The following is a 19,185-nucleotide window of genomic DNA, read 5'->3' as shown; positions in this document are numbered from 1 at the left end:
CTGAGCAGGGGAAATCTCTCACTGGGGAATTCAAAGTGAATCTTCAGATTCACAGAATCAAAATAAATTAATTTCTAACTTGTCCTGAGCACACGATGGACGGTAAAGAGTGTGGGAAAGTGAGAGCAAAAAGCTCCTCTGTGCTTAAATGAAAACAGTGTAACATTGTGTGTGTGTGTGTGTGTGTGTGTGTGTGTGTGTGTGTGTGTGTGTGTGTGTGTGTGTGTGTGTGTGCATGGACATGTTTCTGTGTGTCTCTGTGTATCTGGGTCAAACTGAACACCACACAGGAGTTAAGCCTTTGTGTTTTGTAATTAGAGAAGTAAAGCTGTGCTCTTAATTCAGTTTTGTCTCACAGTCCTGCACTCTGGGTCCTCACTCTGCCTGTTACACCCAACTTATTGTGAGAGAAGATAGTAAGCAGTAAGATCGACCCAGCAGAGTTGGTGAGAGATCGGCAGTGATCAATAATTTCTTTTAGAGAAGAAAATAAGGGGTGGGGGGTCTCAGCAAGCCCCTGACCATGCGCCCCCATAATATGGGACTTGGCTCTTGGGGACCTCAGCATCTCTGAATCTCCTCAGCTGCTGCCCTCCCTCGGACCGATCTTCGGGTGATGAAAGTGGGCGGTCTCTGCTTCACATCTGCTGCTCATCTCCAGCCTCTTCATTCACCTGCTCTCTTCAACCACCGCAGAAGTATCTGAGCGAAACGGCAGAAGCCGGGGTATGTAGAGGTTTTTATTTCAGCCTTTTTGAGCCCTTGTATTTTTTCAGTGCTGAAAAACTAATTTAAAAAAAAAAACATCTGGAGGGCCTTCTTTATAAAATTATCATTGAATTCGTGCCTTCTTTTGAGCTCAAGTTATGCACACTTGAAAGGTCCATAACCATTTTTAATGTCACTTCAAATTTTGTAGTTTAAACCACAAGTGTATGTTACCGCAGTCTGTTTGACATGCACTACCTTTCACATCTTACATACAAAACCCTCCAAAACAAAACATGTTACATGTGTTTACACCTTAATAAACAAACAGCTAAGTGATCTCATACTTAAAACCTGGGCAAACACCCCATTTATTCAATCCATTGTGGATTGTAAATATATGTGAGTACAACAACATTCTAGAGTTTCCGATTTGTACTCTAGTTGTAACTGTAATTGTAACATAGGTACATATTTTTTGCAAGTACTTGACTCAGTCTAGTAGATATCAAAAATCTCAAACACATCCCTCTATGCTTCATCAGGCACGGTATTTTACCAAAATAACAGATACTAAAACTAACGAGAACTTCTCAATATTTTTTCTTTTCTTTTCTTTCCAAGGTCACAAAATAATTTGGAACTAAAATGTTTTTTCACATCTAGTTTTAGTTTTCTCTTAGAAAAGCTGTGAGAGAGATAAAGGTTATCTTATCTGTGTAAAAATGAAGCAACATGTTAGCAGCTGCACTGCCGACAGTAATGTCAGCAAACTAGTAAGCCCTCGCAGTGACAGCAAGGTGCTGTTATTAGGATTAGCTGAGAAAAAGTGCAGGAAGAGGAATCACATTTTCAACAACAGCGTGAGGAACAGACAGAGGAAAATAGAATCAATGTGGTAGGAAAATAGATAAAGAGACATATTTAAGAACGGAGCAATACAAGTAAATGAACGGCTATTTTAATCATGAGCAGCTTCTAATAGCGAAAATGTAACTTTTAAGTATCACATGCTGCGCTGGAGTGAAACTAAGATGTCCTAACTGAACAATAACTGTACTAACCTGATAAAAAAGAAACTTCAGTATCAATAATCAAAAAATTTGAAACATATAGGGAGAGAGCACAGAGCAAAGGACTGATTGTACTGGACGAGAAATACCAGGGACGATTTTTTTTGTGTCCCAGACATGTCTGTCACTTTGCTGCAGAAACTCTCTGATGGGACTATATCCTATCATTCATACTTGCTCAGAAATCATTGAGTGCCCATCTTATTAACAGATGCAAGACTAATATTGCCACATATCAATATAATAGTGCTTCTAAAAAATTGCATTTACAACAAATCTCTAGAGGAAAGAGGACAAACAGGAACTAGAATACAGTCAGAACAATGCTTAATAAAAGCTTTTGTGTAGCTGACGGCTTACATGGAGCCAGAATAAGACGATATGGAGCATTTCACTCACTAAGGTTAGCTTGACACAGAAGTAGCAGTCTTAAAAATATCCATTACACAGGGCTGACAAATCTTTAACAAATGGCAAAGGTAAATAACTGAGAGTAAAACAGTTGAAAATAAACTCCTGAGAATTTTCTGTATTTATGTAGAGTCCATCATATTGAGAAGCCAATTAAGCAGACAAGGCAAAAAAAAAAAAGAAACTTTATTATTATTAATATTTATTTTGGAAAGGGATCCAGTATTACATTAATATGTGTATACGTACTTCTAGTGTCTGACATACAGCTTTTATCAGAATCAGCATACTTTATTAATCCATAAATTAATTAATCCCTGCATGTTATGCAAACATTTCTGGTATACACAATATATACACAGCTTGAGAATATGTCCAGTTTCAGTGGTGACATAACTGCACAAACTACATATGAAATATGTAACTTCCACTGCAACCAGTGATACTTTGACTTTTCACATGTCCTCTGCTGCAGAGCTCTCAGAGATAATTCGTATCTGCATGCAATGGAGGAAATATATTTGAAACCTGATAACCCAACATCTTCAACAAATCACAGGGGTAAGAAAGAAGTGACAGAAACAGGAAGAGGTTTGTTCATATTTCTTATTACTCTTGTATATTTTGGGGGATTTTCAGATTCCTGGTTTTTCCCCCCTTTTCTCTTTTCAGGTCGAAGGAGCTCTAAGAGGAGTTTCTGTTTAGTTGGTATTCTCTCTCTTTGCCTGTTGGGTGCTTTCCTGCTGGCTAGACTGATCACTTTTGGTATTTCCTGTGAGTTGGATTGTTCATCAATATTTCTTCTAATTTACAGTCCCAAAATAATAAATTGTTTTCTAATGAAATTCTACTGAAATTTAACAAACATGGTAACATTCAAATCAAGGAAGTCTCACAAGTTCAAAATTTATAAATAATTTTAAGAGGACAAGATCACAGTAATAATGGTTCTTTATTCACATGCCAGTATAAAACTGACAAACATATTTAACATGTTTTAAAGTCAAACTTTTTGTTTAACTCTAAAATATATCTGAAACAGTCTCAGGATGAATGCATGAGGTCTTTTGAGTTTCAAATATATGAATATTTATCTTTATTTCAGATCATAACTGCTTACATGATTCAGTTGATCATCTGCCAGAAATAAAGAAACAACTTTCTTCAATGACTGAGGAGAGAGACCTGCTGACTGAAAAGACCAAAGAGCTGAAAACGCTGCTATGTTTGTCCAGTCAGTGTGAGTTGTATGAAATGTTTTGTCTTAGTAAAAAGCTTTAGTCGGGAATTCAGTGATTCAGTTTCCTAGCAATTTTTTTCCTGCTTAACATAAATTACTATTGGGAATCATTATTAATATGTATTTATATGAACAACTGTCAATACCTTTGCATCTATGCTTTTCAACATATAGCTTAATTACATTGGTGCATCTTATACTCATTACAAATTCACATTTATAAGGAAGTTATGACTGAACAAAATGACTGTGCCGTCATTATTTAGTAATTTCAAAACTTTATGAATCCAAAATAGAACTTAATGTTTGTTAATGAATTTTATTCATTTTTAATCAAGTTTTCATGTGCAAACTTTCATTGTAGCAAAACAACATTTAACAAATACAACGAGCATTAAACCCCAGAAAGTTGATTCTGTTCATCTGGACGTAGCGTTTTAGTGGGAGAATCTTTTTGTCACTGATCCAAGTGACTTCTGCTTCAGTCTCAGCTGATTGCAGGTTTCCCCAGCTTTATCAATAATGACCTGAACTAGTGCCACTGATTAAAAATGGGCCTTCAAGTCAGGTTCATGGTCATTAATATGCAACTTGTAATGACCATTGATCAGTGAGCATAAAAGAAAGCTGAAGTGTTTGTGTTAGCTGCCAGTCTTCTTACTCCTGTATTTTCTCCTTTTTAACTCTATATCTTTAAAACTGTTAACTATTCAGTTGCTCTTCTATTTGGTGATGATTTGTGTTTCAGTAGGGATGCATCTATTCACTATCATATCTCTTTTGAACTACATGTTTCACCTTTCATCAGTTTTACCCAGTTATTAGACGTTTTCAGTGGTTGCTGTATCTTAAATTCATTTGTGGTAGGTAGGTTTAATCACATTACACAAAGATTTATCAGGCTTTTACCCTTGTAGTTCACTGACATATGGAAACTGGCAATTTTAGTATGTAACAGTGCAATAAAGTTTGAGTGAAATGAGCACTTTCTTTATTTGAACTCTATAAAATTTTAAATTATTAAATATAATAAATTATTATTATTATTATTATTATTATTATTATTATTATTATTTATAAACATTATATATATATTTTAAATATGCATATAATTTCCCAATGACAGAAAAAGATTGACATATTACAATAGATTTCTATACTGACAATTTTGACATCAGCACAAACGTTCTATTAAATTAACTTAGATACCATTACTGGAGATTTCTTGGACTTTTCTTTTTGGACTGTGGGAGGAAACTGGATTACCCAGAAAGAACCCATGCAGGCTCAGGGAGAACATGCAAACTTCACACAGGTCTTGGGCAGATGTCTGGATTTGAGACCAGGACCTTCTTGCCCTGAGGAAAAAGTGCAAGACACCACCATGCTGCTCAGGGCAGGTTAAATCGTGCAGGGATCATATCATCAGCGACGTGGTCACCCCAGCCAAGACCATAACATTTTAGTGGGAGAAAATAGGTCACAGCACATCACTTTTTTTGGTAAACAAAACAAGTTCACTTCATCTTTTGAATCCTCAGCAGGAAATGTGTCCCACACACTTTGTTTTTAGAATAACTTATTGGAGTGGAACTGTTCTCTGTTAATATAAAATAAATTAGGTATTAAAACTGTCACCATGTTAAACACAAGCAGACAAATATAACAGTCAGTAAGTGAATAGACTGTGCAAAGATCTTTGTGATCAAGACTTTGGAGGATTGAAATTAAATAGAGATTGAATGAGCATCATTATAGAGTTCTTAAAGGATCTTTCCTTCCACCAGACAAAACATGTCCTGTAGGATGGAGCAAGTTCAATCATAGATGCTATCTCCAATCGGAAAGGTCTGATTCGTGGGATGCAGCCAGAAAGAACTGTACAGCCGAAGAAGCCGATCTAATAGTCATTGACAGCCCTGAAAAAGAGGTACAGTGTGTTATTGTGTTTGTAAATAAACACAATAGTTCAAATTCTTATTTTTATTTTTTTATTTTTTCTTCCTAAAAGTGTTTATTATGAGCATTTGAGCATTTAATCAACACATATCTAAACACAAAAACCTGAAATAACTGTAATTCTGTCTCAGTGTAGAAAACAACTAACAGACATTTTCTGTGGTTCTATATGGAATTTGTCTTAGCTGAATAGTTTCATTCTTCAAAAACTTTGATGAACATGTGAATTTTAAGACATATTTATAGAACTAAAGTGTATATATTATATGGGTCCTTATTTAAAGAAAGAATAATGAAATGTGGTGGTTTAGCAAAGATAGGAAAAACAGAATATTATAAAATGCTAAAGAATGCAGGGATGCAGCATACAAAGGTTCTTCCACTGTTACTTTGCAAGAGAGCAGTTACTACCAGGCGGATGGGAGTCTGTAGCCAAAGTGCTGGAGCGGCAGAAAGTCCAGGGATTTGAAGCATTGTTTTGCATGGTAAATGATGTCAGACAACTTTTGTGCCACGGATTAGCAAGTCAGTGGTGTCACTTAATAAGTCATGACAGTGACTCTTCTGCAGTAATCAAAACAAGCGTTTTTTTGAAACTTGGCAACGATGGAAATCACTGTACAAAAACCAACACCGTGGTCCCAGAATCTGGCAAAAAGCAATAGACCAAGCACCTGGTGTACTATCACCTTGACATCCTCTATTGTTGTGTTGTGTTGCATACAAATGCAGCACTGCTATACAACCTCACTAATATTAGGGTGGTACTCAGTCGAGTTTTTCTGTGGCGTCAGAACTACTGGGACACCGCTGCCTGGAGGGGAAAACAATACAGGAACGATTTAACTGAAACTAGAAACAACTTGGTAAACTTTACTGTGTGATGCAACATTAATGTGACAATTTAATACCTTTTCTGGTCCTACAGTGTAAATAACCAAATAAATAAAAAGACAAGATTTGCATGTGGTAATTCGTTTGAGTTAGCAATGTAGTGCTTACCTTCGCTTTAACCATGAACAATTTCTTGTTCTTCACTTCCCACAATGCAGCATTATTTACCCATCCAGATTGTATATCACAGAATAAAACTGGTTCAAAACTAAAATAAAATGTTTTATCCTCATGTTAAACAGACTTTCCTCTCTACAATCATCAATGAACAAACTTGGATTGGTTTGAATGACAAAGAACAGGAGGGAACATGGAAATGGGTAGATGGTACTCCACCGACTCTGATGTAAGTCTTCACTTTGGTTCAGTTTGTTACTCTAATTACATTTCCAAATCAAAGTTGTTGAATCCACAGATGCATGCAGAATTGACAAGAAATGAAGTAATAAGATAATGTTGTTGTGACTGACCTGCTAGGTACTGGGCATCGAGTCAACCTGATGATGGTGGAGATGAGGACTGTGCTTATGTCAGGAATCACGGCAAAAATTCTTGGATGGATTTTCGATGTTCAGCTTCTTTTCATTGGATCTGTGAAAAAACACTAAACTGCAGTACAGTTTACTGACAATGATCTATTAATAAATGTTTTGCAGTTTTTTTCTATCATTCTATTTTAAGTTTAGTCTGTTTTATTCTGTTATACTTTCAAATGTATACCATACGTGCATCTACTGGGAGGCTAAGGGGTAGCACTGGCAGCTGCCAGTATTTTTATTCTAGTGTTTACAGTGTTGATTTTTGTGTTTCTTGAAATTTTGAATTGTATTTTTATTTAATTGCCATTGCTTTATTTTCTGTGATAAAAATAAAATAATAGTTCTAATAAGAATTATTAGAAGAATAATAATTATTATAATTATTGAGTCTCAAGAGAATAGATTTTGCACAGATCTTTATGATCAAGCCATTGGAGCAGTCTAGTTTATAGCTAGCTTAAATATATTGTTTGTAATTTCTTGTAGAAAACACATGTTCTGGAGGATGGAGCAAGTTCAACTGTAGCTGCTATATCCGGTCTCAAAGCTCTGGTTCCTGGGATGCAGCCAGAAAGGACTGCAGAGACAGAGGAGCAGATCTGGTGGTTGTTGACAGCCCTGAAGAACAGGTACTGTGTTTATGCATGTGTGACTTATTGTGTTTGTAAATCAATACTGAAATTCAAGCTCCTTATTTTATGTAAATAATGTCGCCCTTTTTTAAAATACATGACAACGATTCAACACATATATCAGATCAGATCATAAACATAAAACCCAAAGTTGTTCTGTGGGAAAAAACTCATATGACCACATAGTTTTCTGTGATTGTGTAAGTGACTTAATGGAACCTTCAATTTAAAAAGTGTTACCACAATTAGGATGAAATAAAAAAAGATGAATATGAGGATTTCAAATCAAATTTATTGTACCAGAATGAATCAGAGAAATATACACAGACAAAAACATTAAGGGGGAAATAACCTGTCAATGGAGAAATAAGAAAGTATGGTGGTGTATAAAGAAAAAGGAAATCATAATATAGGAGGATACTGAAGAATGCAGGGAATGCAGTCAATGGACCTTTAAGAGTCCACTGACAGAACATAATACCATTTTAACCAGTCTTTTGTAGACAGTGTCAAAAGATTTTGGTGGCAACGACTTATAACATGTTAAAGAAAAAACGTGACAAATGTATTAAAAGTTTGGATTAAGTTTCAGCAAAAAGTGTATAAACTAAAATTGTGGTTCAAAACTAATATAAATTGCTTTTACTTCATATGAAAAAGACCTTTCTCTCTACGATCACCACAAAAAGAGTTTGGCTTGGTTTGACTGATGAAGAACAGGAGGGAACATGGAAATGGGTGGATGGAACTCCACTGACTCTGTCGTAAGTCTTCACTTTGGTTCAGTTTGTTACTTTCATTAAGTTTTCAAAAGAAATGTGTTAAACGTATACACACTACTGGTCAAAAGCCTGGACATTCATAGTTTTGATGCCTCCAGTGAGAATCTATAATGTACAATAGTCATGAAAATAAAGAAAACCATGAAAACCATTAAACTTTTGACTGTTAGTATATAAAACACACTGGTGAACTTACATTTCAGTGGGTTGAGCCAAACTGCAAGGTCAAAAGCTTAAAGATGTACACTAATGACTTGTTTAGACAACATAGGTTAGAAGTTGCTATATCAGCTATGACGTCTTGTTATCATCTCCATATGAAACTTTGTTATCTTAAAAAAGCCCTGTCACTACACACCAAACATCTGATTTTTGTCTCAATAATAAAAACAAGCTAATATTATGGTTATGGACTTACTAGGTACTGGGGATCGACTCAACCTGATAATGGTGGAGAAGAGGACTGTGCTCATGTCTACAGTGGTGAGGACATGACCATGAATGACCGTTCATGCTCAACTTCTCTTAAATGGATCTGTGAAAAAGCACCAGACTACTGTATCATTTCTTGAAGATTTTTTACTTGTTACTTCAGTGGAGACTTTCAGAGAGAAATTATTGAACACCAGCATAGCTGCATATGTTTAAATTTTGGGTTTCTGTTTGGTTTTTATTGCAGTGTTTTAAAGTTTTGATTTTTGTGTTTGTTAACAAAGTATACTAACTTTGTGTTAGTCAAATGTTACATGAAAATGAACAATGAGACAAAACATTTTGAGCATGCAATTTATTGAAAACAAAGCTTATACTGTATGGAACTGTTGTCCTTTTTTTTATAAACTTCCCTTGCCATCCTTACCCAAAGGTTCTCAATTGGATTTAGATCAGGGAAACACACAGGATGGTTCAAAACATTGATGTTATTGTCCTGGAAAAAGACCCTTGTCCTGCAGGCATTCTGTACTGCAAAGGTAGCATTGTCCTGTTGAAAAACCTAGTCGTTACCACAAAGATGAGGGCCCTCAATCATGAGGGATCCTCTCTGCAACATCTGGACATAGCCAGTGGCCACTAAAGGAAAAAGCACCCCCCGCCACTGTGGCGCATAGAAAACATCTCAGGTGGGATCTGCTTGTCATGCCAGTAACGTTGGAAATCATCAGGACCATCAAGGTTAAATTTTTTATCAGAGAATACAACTTTCTTCCACCTTTCAATATCCCATGTTTGGTGCTCTCTTGCAAAGTCCAAATGGTCAGTTCTGTGGCATTCAAGGAGATGAGGCCTTTAGCGACATTTTTTGTTTTTGAAGTCCTTCAGTCTCAGATGCTGTCTGATGGTTATGGGGCTGCAGTCGGCACCAATAACAGGCTTAATTTGGGTCGAGGATCGTCCAATTGTCATGAACCGTGTGTGGCAGGCAGGATTGTACCCAAATGCAGACTCACAAACAGGATTTGAACACAAAAACTCAGCTTTATTTCTGGTACAAGTTAATACAAAAATTAAACTGGAAATCTAGAAATGGAACTATGAACAGGAGACACAGCTGGGTATGAGGGAGACACTGACATAAATACACAGAAGGATAACGTGGGAAGTGAGAACACACAGGGACTACAGCTGACGTGAATTAACATGACGCCACAGGGAAAGCAAGACTAGACACACCAAACATGGAAACACTTGACTTTCATAATAAAACAGGAAACGGAGGAACATGGTACAGGAGTGGAGGAAAGGCAGACAAGAGAGACAGAGGGAGCACGAAGGAGCACAAGGGAGAGAGAAAGTAAACGAGAGAGACATGATAGACTGGGCAAACATGGATAAACATGACAAGCAGGGGGGAACAGAATGAAACACGAGGAGGGAAACAAAACACAAGAACTCACACAACAAATATAAACACAGAGACATAAAGGGCAAAGACACAAGAGGGAATCTAATAGTCTAATAATAGTAATTTATAATAATAATAATAATAATAATAATAATAATAAAAAGATAAACAGAAAAACCTGGGCACTACAGAATAAACTCAAGACTAACAAAATGGACTTAAATCATAATACAAAATGACATCAAAACACAAGAAAACTCAAAATGCTGGATCAGTGACCCAGGACCATGACACCAGTGTCTTGACAGACAGCCAACTTAATCTGCCGGCTCAGTGCTGGTGAAATTTTTGGGGGTCTTTAACTTGACTTTTTTGTTCCATAACCCTTAATCTTTAAAGAAATTCCAAATGACTTTCTTACTGCGTTCCACCTCAGCAGCATGAGACCCGGCTTGTGCACTTCAACAACCCGACCACATTCAAAAAGAGAAAGCTTTTTTTTGCCTTTGCTATCAGAACATCATGAGATTGTGACTACCTGAAAATGAAAATGAATTCACATTTTTGCACAGATTTGGCTCTTTAAAGGCAGGTGGTCCTACAGATCCAACCATGCAAAATATGATTTTTTGTCATTTTTCAAGTGGTCTTGAAATTTTGATCGGGACTGTATGTATTTAAGATGATGCTTAGATTAATTCACTTTATTCCACGTCTATATCAACTTCATACTGTCTAGTATAAAAAACAGAGTATACTGTTGGCAAAGGTAATCAGCCGATATAGCTCATTCATTAAACTGCTGACACCTTGTTGAATTGAGTTTTGTAATTCCACAAAGAGCAGCAGGTCAGCTGATCACAGCCTGTGCATTAAGAAAATCTATTGGAGCTCACAACAGAAATTATTGTGAGTTGTGATTATTTTTCCTACACATGTCTGATCTCACTTCAACCCCTGATTGTACTCATTTTACTTTTTAGGTGTGGAGGCAAAGTCCAGCTACAATGTAGGGAACAGAAATTAGTTATTTATAAATTCTCTTTCACTGCTTGTGCTCTACAAGATTCAAGATGAGTACAGTCATTAGAATTAGATTAGAATAATATTTTATTGCCATGTACTAGCCTGTGTATAATCTGTATAAAACATGATCTCATTTTAATTTTCTTACTCTTGAGTACATTTCAGACCCAGTACTTTTTCAGTTTTATACTCAGCATAAATACATCTGAATTGCATATTTAATTTCCATTATATTTTGTCTATACAGTGTTTATTCGATTGCTTAGAAGTGTAAAAGAAAATTAACTGCAATATATTTAGATTTTTTTTGCAGTGGGAGGGGTTTTTACACTGATGTGTAATCATTATACCAATATGATGAATCTCATCTTCTATCTGTGAAGCTCTTTGTAACTGTGTTTTAAAAACTGCTATGCAAATAAAGTTACGTTTTTTTGTCATTATTTTTATTATTGTATAGAGATGCAAAATGAGTACCCAAGCATTCGCAGGAGGATTAGTGAGCATCTCTCAATTTCTGAAATGAAGACGAAATGAAGAGGCAAAGAAAATATGATGAAGGAATTGACGGAGCTCCTGAGAGCAGTTGAAGAGGAACAAAAAAAATGCAAGCAAACAAAACAACTGAAAAGGCAAAGGCTTACTTAGGGCAAGTCCAGAGAGAATTTACAGAAGGCAAAGAAGGAAAATTAAATAGCAAAGAGCAAATTGTTGCATCATTCATTCGGACAGTTAGGATACTGATTGTCTGATCCCTATTTGCCTCTAGCAATCGTGGCATTAGATATTAGAATTAATCGTTTAGGGTCAGCATCATGTGTCATACTACCAAATGTGCTCTTCAAAGGAGGCTTGCTTCAGACTGGTTTTTCTGTCAATCCACTTTTTTTAACAGATAAAAGAAAAAAACCTGACTGATTCGGTAATATCAGTTTGCCAACACATGGCGTTGTATGGACGGAAACACAATGGCAGAAGAAGATGGGTGGATGGATACTCTAGGAACAACAAGTAAGCCTGCAGTACAAGAGTGAAGTGATATGGTACTATAAGGTCATTAAGTTAAGATGGGGCCTGATTATTTAAGACCTTAAGACCTTCTGGATTTAACAGGGAGCCAGTGAAGGGAAGCCAATATAGGAGAAATATGCTCTCTCTTTCTAGTCCCTATCAGTACTCTTGCTGTAGCATTTAGGATTAACTGAAGGATTTTCAGGGACTTCCTGATAATAATGAATTACAGTAGTCCAGCCTGGAAGCAATAAATGCATGAACTAGTATTTCAACGTCACTCTGAGACAGGATATTCCTAATTTTAAAAGTATTGTGTAAATGGAAGAAAGCAGTCTTACATATTTGTTTAATATGTGCACTGAAGGACATATCCTGGTCAAAAATGACTCCAAGGTTCCTCACAGTGTGACTGGAGTCCAAGGCAATGCCATCCAGAGTACGAATCTGGTTAGACACCATATTTCTAAGATTTATGAGGGTTCAATAACTTCAGTTTTATCTGAATTAAGAAGCAGAAAATTAGAGGTAAACCAGGTTTTTAAGTCTTTAAGACGTTCCTGCAGTTTAAATAATTAGTGTGTGTTATCTGGCTTCATGGATAAATAGAGTTGGGTGTCATCTGCATAGCTGTATGCTATGCCTTCTGATGATACTGCCTAAGGCAGGGGTCAGCAACTTTTAACACCCAAAGAGCCATTTGGACCCGGTTTCCAAGGAAAAGAAAACACTGGGAGCCGCAAATACTTTTTGACATCTAAAATGAAGATAACACTGCATACAATATTTTTACCGTTATTCTTTGTATAAACAACTATAGTGTGTTGCTTATGAAATTCATGAAGTGCTACAAAGAAAATGAAATTTTATTTATGTAATGAACACATTTTGAACTCTTAAAAAATTATAACAAAAAAGAAAGACATCCAGTTGAAGGTCTCTTTTAAATGAATTAAAAAGCTGAACTTAAATTATCCATGTAGCAAACAACAACTGAGCCGTCATCCTTATATCGCCTTTGGGCTTTCGGAGCATGTAGCGGAATCTTGACCTGAATTTTAAAAATAATTGGAAAAAAAGCACTATGCTCCTAAAAAGTGAATTATAAATATTTGTAAAATATCTGCATAAATATTTATTTTACCTGGTTAATGTGTATGGCGGGGCGTGGCCTGAAGTGCCGCTGCAGGAGAGGTGGTCATACCTGAGCGTCATCCACAATCACGCCTCACCGCCTTAAAGTCTGTGCTAGCCTGCATGTGTACAGCAACCGTGTGTGAAAAGTGCTGTTGGGAAATCAGTTTTACCCCAGTTCTTTTTATTCCTCGGGCCTCCAGAGATGCACCTGACTCAGTAGTCATTTTCACAAAAACTTTACTCATCTTTATTCATCTTTACTCATCTTTATTTATCCTCATTTAAGCATGCATTCTTCTAGAAGGGAAGACTTGCCAGGCCGGTGTCCCTCTGCAAAATCTTCACTCCTTTGTCTGTGAAACACAGTTTTGTAGGGGCGACCCTATCATAAAACCCCCACGGTGTGCTGCAAACTCTGTGTCTGTGTCTATGTGCACGAGCACGTGAGTGCCTGTGTGTGCGCGTATCCGTGTGTCTATGTGAGTGCACGTGAGTGAGTGTATGCGCGTACCTGTGTGTATGTGTGAGTGCACGTGAGTGAGTGTGCGTGTGGATGTGTGTGCGTAACAGTTAAAGCACTATGTGCGTATATCTCTATGTACGTGCCTTCCTGAGGGTCATAAAAGTCCATCTCCCTTCCAAACCAAAGTTATTTAGTTACAAACTTTGAGACTCCCACCCAGGCATGCCCTGAGGAATTTCCACTCAACATTAACCTCTCTTTGTCTCACTTTCACAGTTCAAACTGGGGGAGGGTCTCCTAGAAATCTACTCCTAAGTTTATGACACACTCAGGCCTTTATTACATCGAGGGCAGTGTCAGTGTCTCTACAATAATTCCACATTCTAACACATTTCTAAACTCTAAAATAGGCTACGCATATCTTCAGTGGTCAATAAAGAGAAGCTGTAAAGCATGTTCATGCAAACACCGTCGGGTCTGCCGTGATATGTTTACCATGGGACTTCTGCTCCTGAACCTCTGCGCATAGGGCTAAACGAAGTCACTTTCATCTTTACACAGGACTGTAAGCTGTCGTCTGTGAGGCGTGAGTGGTTTTTGTTTTTATCATAGTTCATGGTGGGGAATAGCTGCTCAAAACGTATGTGGATCCGAAGATCGACAATCTACAAATTAGGCATACTGGTAGGCCGCTCTTGTCAGAAGTAAATGCAAATAAATCTGCCCAGGCATCATTAAATGTTCTATTTTCTTCAGATATTTTTCTTTTCTTACATTTCTCCATACTTGGCCTACCTGGGGTTGAAAGTCTCGATAAATGCATGGCATTTCGGTGGGTATACCGGCTTCCGTGAGTGTGACTCTTATTTTGAGCAACGAAAAATAATAAAATATCATTTTATTGTTATATTTCAAGATCATGATAATCTTCCAATTTAGAACCACAAGTTAGTAGTATCTGCAGTAAAGATCTTTTCATACATTGTATACATTGTACCATAAGCCAAGGTGTCTCCATTTTTCTAATCTTTTAATAATATTTTGTACATTTCAAGGACTCTTCTGTTTTTGGAGTGTATTTTTTATGTATCTGTATTATATTATACATACACTTTAAGTGAATCTCTGTCCAAAAAATGCACTCAGTTTACTTTTTACTCACTATGAGCATCATTCATTATTCTCCCCCAGTAATTAAGGTTAGGATATGTATTTTCTTTTTTAATTCCAATCCATTCTTCTTTGGCAGTAGTAGTCTTTAGCAGCATTTAAATAACCTTTAACAAATCCATCAAATCTGATACAGACTTTTCAAAAAAGTGTTTTGCTTTTCTTTCACAAATGTGGGGATTAAATTGTGTTAAAATGTACAAAACAGTGATGTCATGTTTTGTGACGAGGACCCAGGCACAGAGAGACTTGATGAATTTAAGAATCTTATGATTTAATAAAGAAATTTGTAGACTTGCACAGAGAAGGTAAAATTATGATGACTGATAATGGAGATGAAGACAACAGACGATGAGGACAGGGAGGAACAGGGGTTTAAATGCACCAAGGAGATAGTCAGAGGGAACTCGTGACAACTGGAGACATTTAAGGATGAAGGGACTGACAGAGACAGGGAAGAAGTCTCATCGTGACGAGTAAAGTTTACCTTGCCTGGCTGGGCAGCTCTCTGGGTGCTCAGCACCCCCAAAGCTCTGATCCTAGAATCGCCCCTGGCCTATACCATTCCCAATATGCGCTGGCATGACATCGGGGCAGCATGGGTCCGAGCAATTTTTTTATTTTAATTTTTTGCCGATGCACGTGATGCCGCCCCCCACCACGATGCCGTCCCGGGCAACCACCCGTGTCGCCCGTATCAAAAACCGCTACTGCTTGTAAAGTTATGTTTCTGTTAAAACTGTTTGAAAAAGAGAAATCGATTCACCTTTATAGTAATGTTTGCAGTTGAATGTTGTGATGACTATAACTCAGATAGTCTAGCCTATCACTATGAGAAATGCCTCTGATATAGTGTGAACAAAGTTGTGGAAAGACACATTATAGCATAAAAAACAAACTGAATATTTTACACCTTCCCATAGCTTAGGTTTTCATTTTTCATGTCTGTCAGTCACTCATATGAGCCATCCATTAATAATCAATGCCTATGTTAACATATATAGATGTACATATACTGTACAGTAGATTTACACAATATGAAATAAGTAGCAGTAGTAGTACTTTAAGCAACTTGATGACTGGAAATAAAAGCAGTCTTTTTGCACCCCCAAGTGGCCAAATGAAATAAGGTTGGGACGAAAACATCAAGGAGTTACTGAAATATGTCCTCACTTTCAATATGACAGATATGCTGCAGAATATGGCCTCTGAAAATATGCTTCACTGCCATAGATCCCAATACTGCTGGAACTGGCATGACAGAGAGTTCGTTTCTTAGGTCATCTATTTAAAGGATTTCAAAAGGTAACTCATTTTTGAAAATCTCTGACATTTGGCCCACATGTTTCTAAACAAGCTACTGTGCTGTACAGTCAAGGCATGGTGAAAATTTAGCAGACTTTCACTAAGCAGTATGTCTAAATAAACACATTACTGTTCAGCTTATGGATTTGTCACATTCTTCAAGCAGAATAAAGAAGAAAAACATGCAACAATAAAGTTTTTGCCCCAAAGTAGCACCTGCATCAACTGTCTGCCCCTATTAATTAGTACTCTTAATTTTACAGTGATCAAAACACCTGGATAAGTAGTAGGAAAGTAACGTGGTATGTTTACTCAAGTAGTTCACTAAAGTAGAGGTTCAAATTACTTTGATGTTGTGCTTCTCTCTGCTTCCCCACTAACATTTGCAGTAACTCTATCATTAGAAACAGATTGATGATTTCCGATTGATGTTTCTCTCACGTCTTTTCACTCTGTGAGTCTATACACCATTGCTGTATTTAATCAAACTCAAAAAGACTTTAATAGCGCTCTTTATAAAATAGCTGCTAAAATCTCCAGTTGTTCACAGATGGCTCCTCCACTCTGAGCCTGGTTCCTGTTAAAAGTGAGTTTTTCCTTCCCACAGTTGCCAAGTGCGTGCTGATAGGGGTTCGTGTAATTGTTGGGGTTTCTTTCTGGTGTTGTAGGGTCGTTACCTTACAATATAAAGCACATTAAGGTGGCTATTGTTCTAAATTGGTGCTATGTAAATAAAATGTAATAGAACGACTGTATATGCAAATATTAGCATTTAAAATCTATACCATTTATTTGAGGAAGTTTTTTAATTTATATGCTTTTAATATACTTTAAATGAGGGGCGATATTAGCCCATTTTTGGGGGTGCTTCAGCATCCCCAAATGAATCAAAGCACTCCCAAAGATTTCTTACTTTTTTTGACAATATTTGTTGTTTGTGTGACACACTGCTAAAAATATAAAAAGCATACAGTACTTGGTTGAGACATAACATTTTAACAACAAAAGTATAGATACCCCCCCCCCAAGATGGTTTGTTCCAGCTCGCCTCTCCCCTGCTCTGGCTCTAGCACCCTTGCTGCCAGAGCGATGGTGGCTGAGACGCTGCGGAGCGGAGGTGTTAGTGCCTGGCTTAAAACAGGACATATTAGCTGCATTTAACCTTCAGTTACTCTTTATATAGTTAGGTAGGAGTCAGACCATGTTTCTTTTTAGCTGAAAAACATTACGCCCAGGTAACCTGGGTGTAAAAAAAACTTGTTTTCCGGCAATGTTTGTTACCCTACAATCCGTCCTACACTGTAGTAAAATCAGCGACATTTGACCGTCCTGTTGCTCCCATTGAAATGTATATAGCCTATTTAAAACCTAAAACTTAAAATTGTCCGTAGCCTGCTGTTGGTTACCACTGTCCTGTTTTAAATGGATACTAACTAGCTAACTGACCGAATGCCCATTAACCTTAGAACTCCTGTTGTGTGTGTGTGTGTGTGCGTGTGCGTGTGTGTTTTGGGGCCACCCTGGGGCACACTGACATGTGTGTGCCCCAGGGTGGCTTTGGCTACAATGTAGCTTGCCATCAACAGTGTGTGAATGTGTGTGTGAATGGGTGGATGACTGGATGTGTATTTATATCTTTTATTAGATGTTCATGTGGTTTGGTTATTTTCCTTTTGATTGAAAGTAAACTGAGAGAGGACTTTTTGTTAGTGATCTTAATAGTATTTTTTCATATTAATGTAATTTTTCATCTAATTGAATACAATCTATTTGTGCATGATTGTAAGTCCAAAGAGGAAGAGGGGAAAGAGGTGAATGTGAGGAGAAAGTACAAGGTCAGGAAGAACCAGGTAAGAAAACAGACAGGGAACAGTGACAGGCAAAACAGAAACTATTAAACTGACAAAGAGAAAAAAACTTATTTTACTCATACAGTCTGGAAGTTGTGTTCTCCCTATATTAAAGCTGCTATACAGAATCTGCAAAACAAATTGGGTTGAAACATTTTGACCGTCTTTAACAACATTCCAACATAACATTATAATTGATTGGGGAGATTAAAATTAATGATATATTTTTATGTGGTTCAGCCACAACTCTACTAAAACCTCATCCAGTAATAGGTAGGCCAACTTTTGGACCGTCCAGTTGTCTGTATGACTGCCGCAGTACGTGCACCACATTTGCACACTATCAGAAAGTGCCAAACGGTGCCCTGGTGGAGTGAGGAGCTGTAAAGAGAAGCAGAGTGCTCTGTTTATATTCTAAAAATGTTTTAAGCTTGTTTCAAAGATTCTTTACAGCAGCTTTAAATGTTTTCCAAAAGCACACACACACTTATCAGTGTTTCTCAAACTTTATACAGTGTGTACCACCTGATAAAAATGTCAAGCTCTCCCTAGTACCACTATGAAAGAATGAACCTCATAAATCTTACAACACAAAATTAGTATTATTAAATTAGTAAAATTAGTGTCTGCAGTAAAAAAATTTATTTGTAATAATTTATTCTGTTTTGGGAGTGTTTTTTATGTATCTGTATTATATTATACATACACATTAAAAGTGAATCTCTGTCCAAAAAATGCACTCAGTTTACTTTTTACTCACTATGAGCATCATTCATTATTCTCCCCCAGTAATTAAGGTTAGGATATGTATTTTTTTTTTTATTCCAATCCATTCTTCTTTAGCAGCATTTAAATAACCTTGATCAGATTTGATGGTTTTGTTACAGACTTTTCAAAAAAGTGTTTTGCTTTTCTTTCACAAATGTGGGGATTAAATTGTGTTAAAATGTACAAAACAGTGATGTCATGTTTTGAGACGAGGACCCAGGGACAGAGAGACTTGATGAATTTAAGAATCTTATGATTTATCTTGCCTGGCTGGGCAGCTCTCTGGGTGCTCAGCACCCCCAAAGCTCTAATCCTAGAATTGCCCCTGGTGTCCTCCTCTGTTATTTTGACTGCTGACAGCATTCAAAGTACAG

At 36.9% G+C, this 19,185-nt stretch overlaps 1 protein-coding gene across 1 annotated transcript; it reads left to right on the top strand.

Annotated features, from left to right (window-relative positions):
* Window positions 1-339: 339 nt before the first annotated feature.
* LOC146370961 (C-type mannose receptor 2-like) lies at window positions 340-11,518 on the top strand. The gene is made up of 10 exons (XM_084955028.1): window positions 340-726; window positions 2,668-2,753; window positions 2,865-2,966; window positions 3,298-3,432; window positions 5,220-5,362; window positions 6,528-6,631; window positions 6,763-6,899; window positions 7,311-7,453; window positions 8,117-8,220; window positions 8,660-11,518. Exons 2-10 carry the CDS (start codon window positions 2,699-2,701, stop codon window positions 8,808-8,810), a joined length of 1,074 nt encoding a protein of 357 aa, XP_084811154.1. The 5' UTR covers window positions 340-726; window positions 2,668-2,698; the 3' UTR covers window positions 8,811-11,518.
* The last annotated feature ends 7,667 nt before the right edge of the window (window positions 11,519-19,185 follow it).

Source organism: Perissodus microlepis, chromosome 16 (genome assembly GCF_051167445.1).
Source record: "Perissodus microlepis isolate ML-2025 ecotype Zambia chromosome 16, ASM5116744v1, whole genome shotgun sequence".
Lineage (NCBI taxonomy): Eukaryota > Metazoa > Chordata > Actinopteri > Cichliformes > Cichlidae > Perissodus > Perissodus microlepis.
This window is presented reverse-complemented; position numbering and strand designations above follow the sequence as displayed.

Coding starts and splice junctions, on each gene's coding strand:
- LOC146370961 (XM_084955028.1), top strand. CDS start 2,699: ATGGAGGAAATATATTTGAAACCTGATAACCCAACATCTTCAACAAAT. Junction 2,754..2,864: donor ATCTTCAACAAATCACAGGG/GTAAGAAAGAAG, acceptor TTCTCTTTTCAG/GTCGAAGGAGCTCTAAGAGG. Junction 2,967..3,297: donor GATCACTTTTGGTATTTCCT/GTGAGTTGGATT, acceptor TCTTTATTTCAG/ATCATAACTGCTTACATGAT.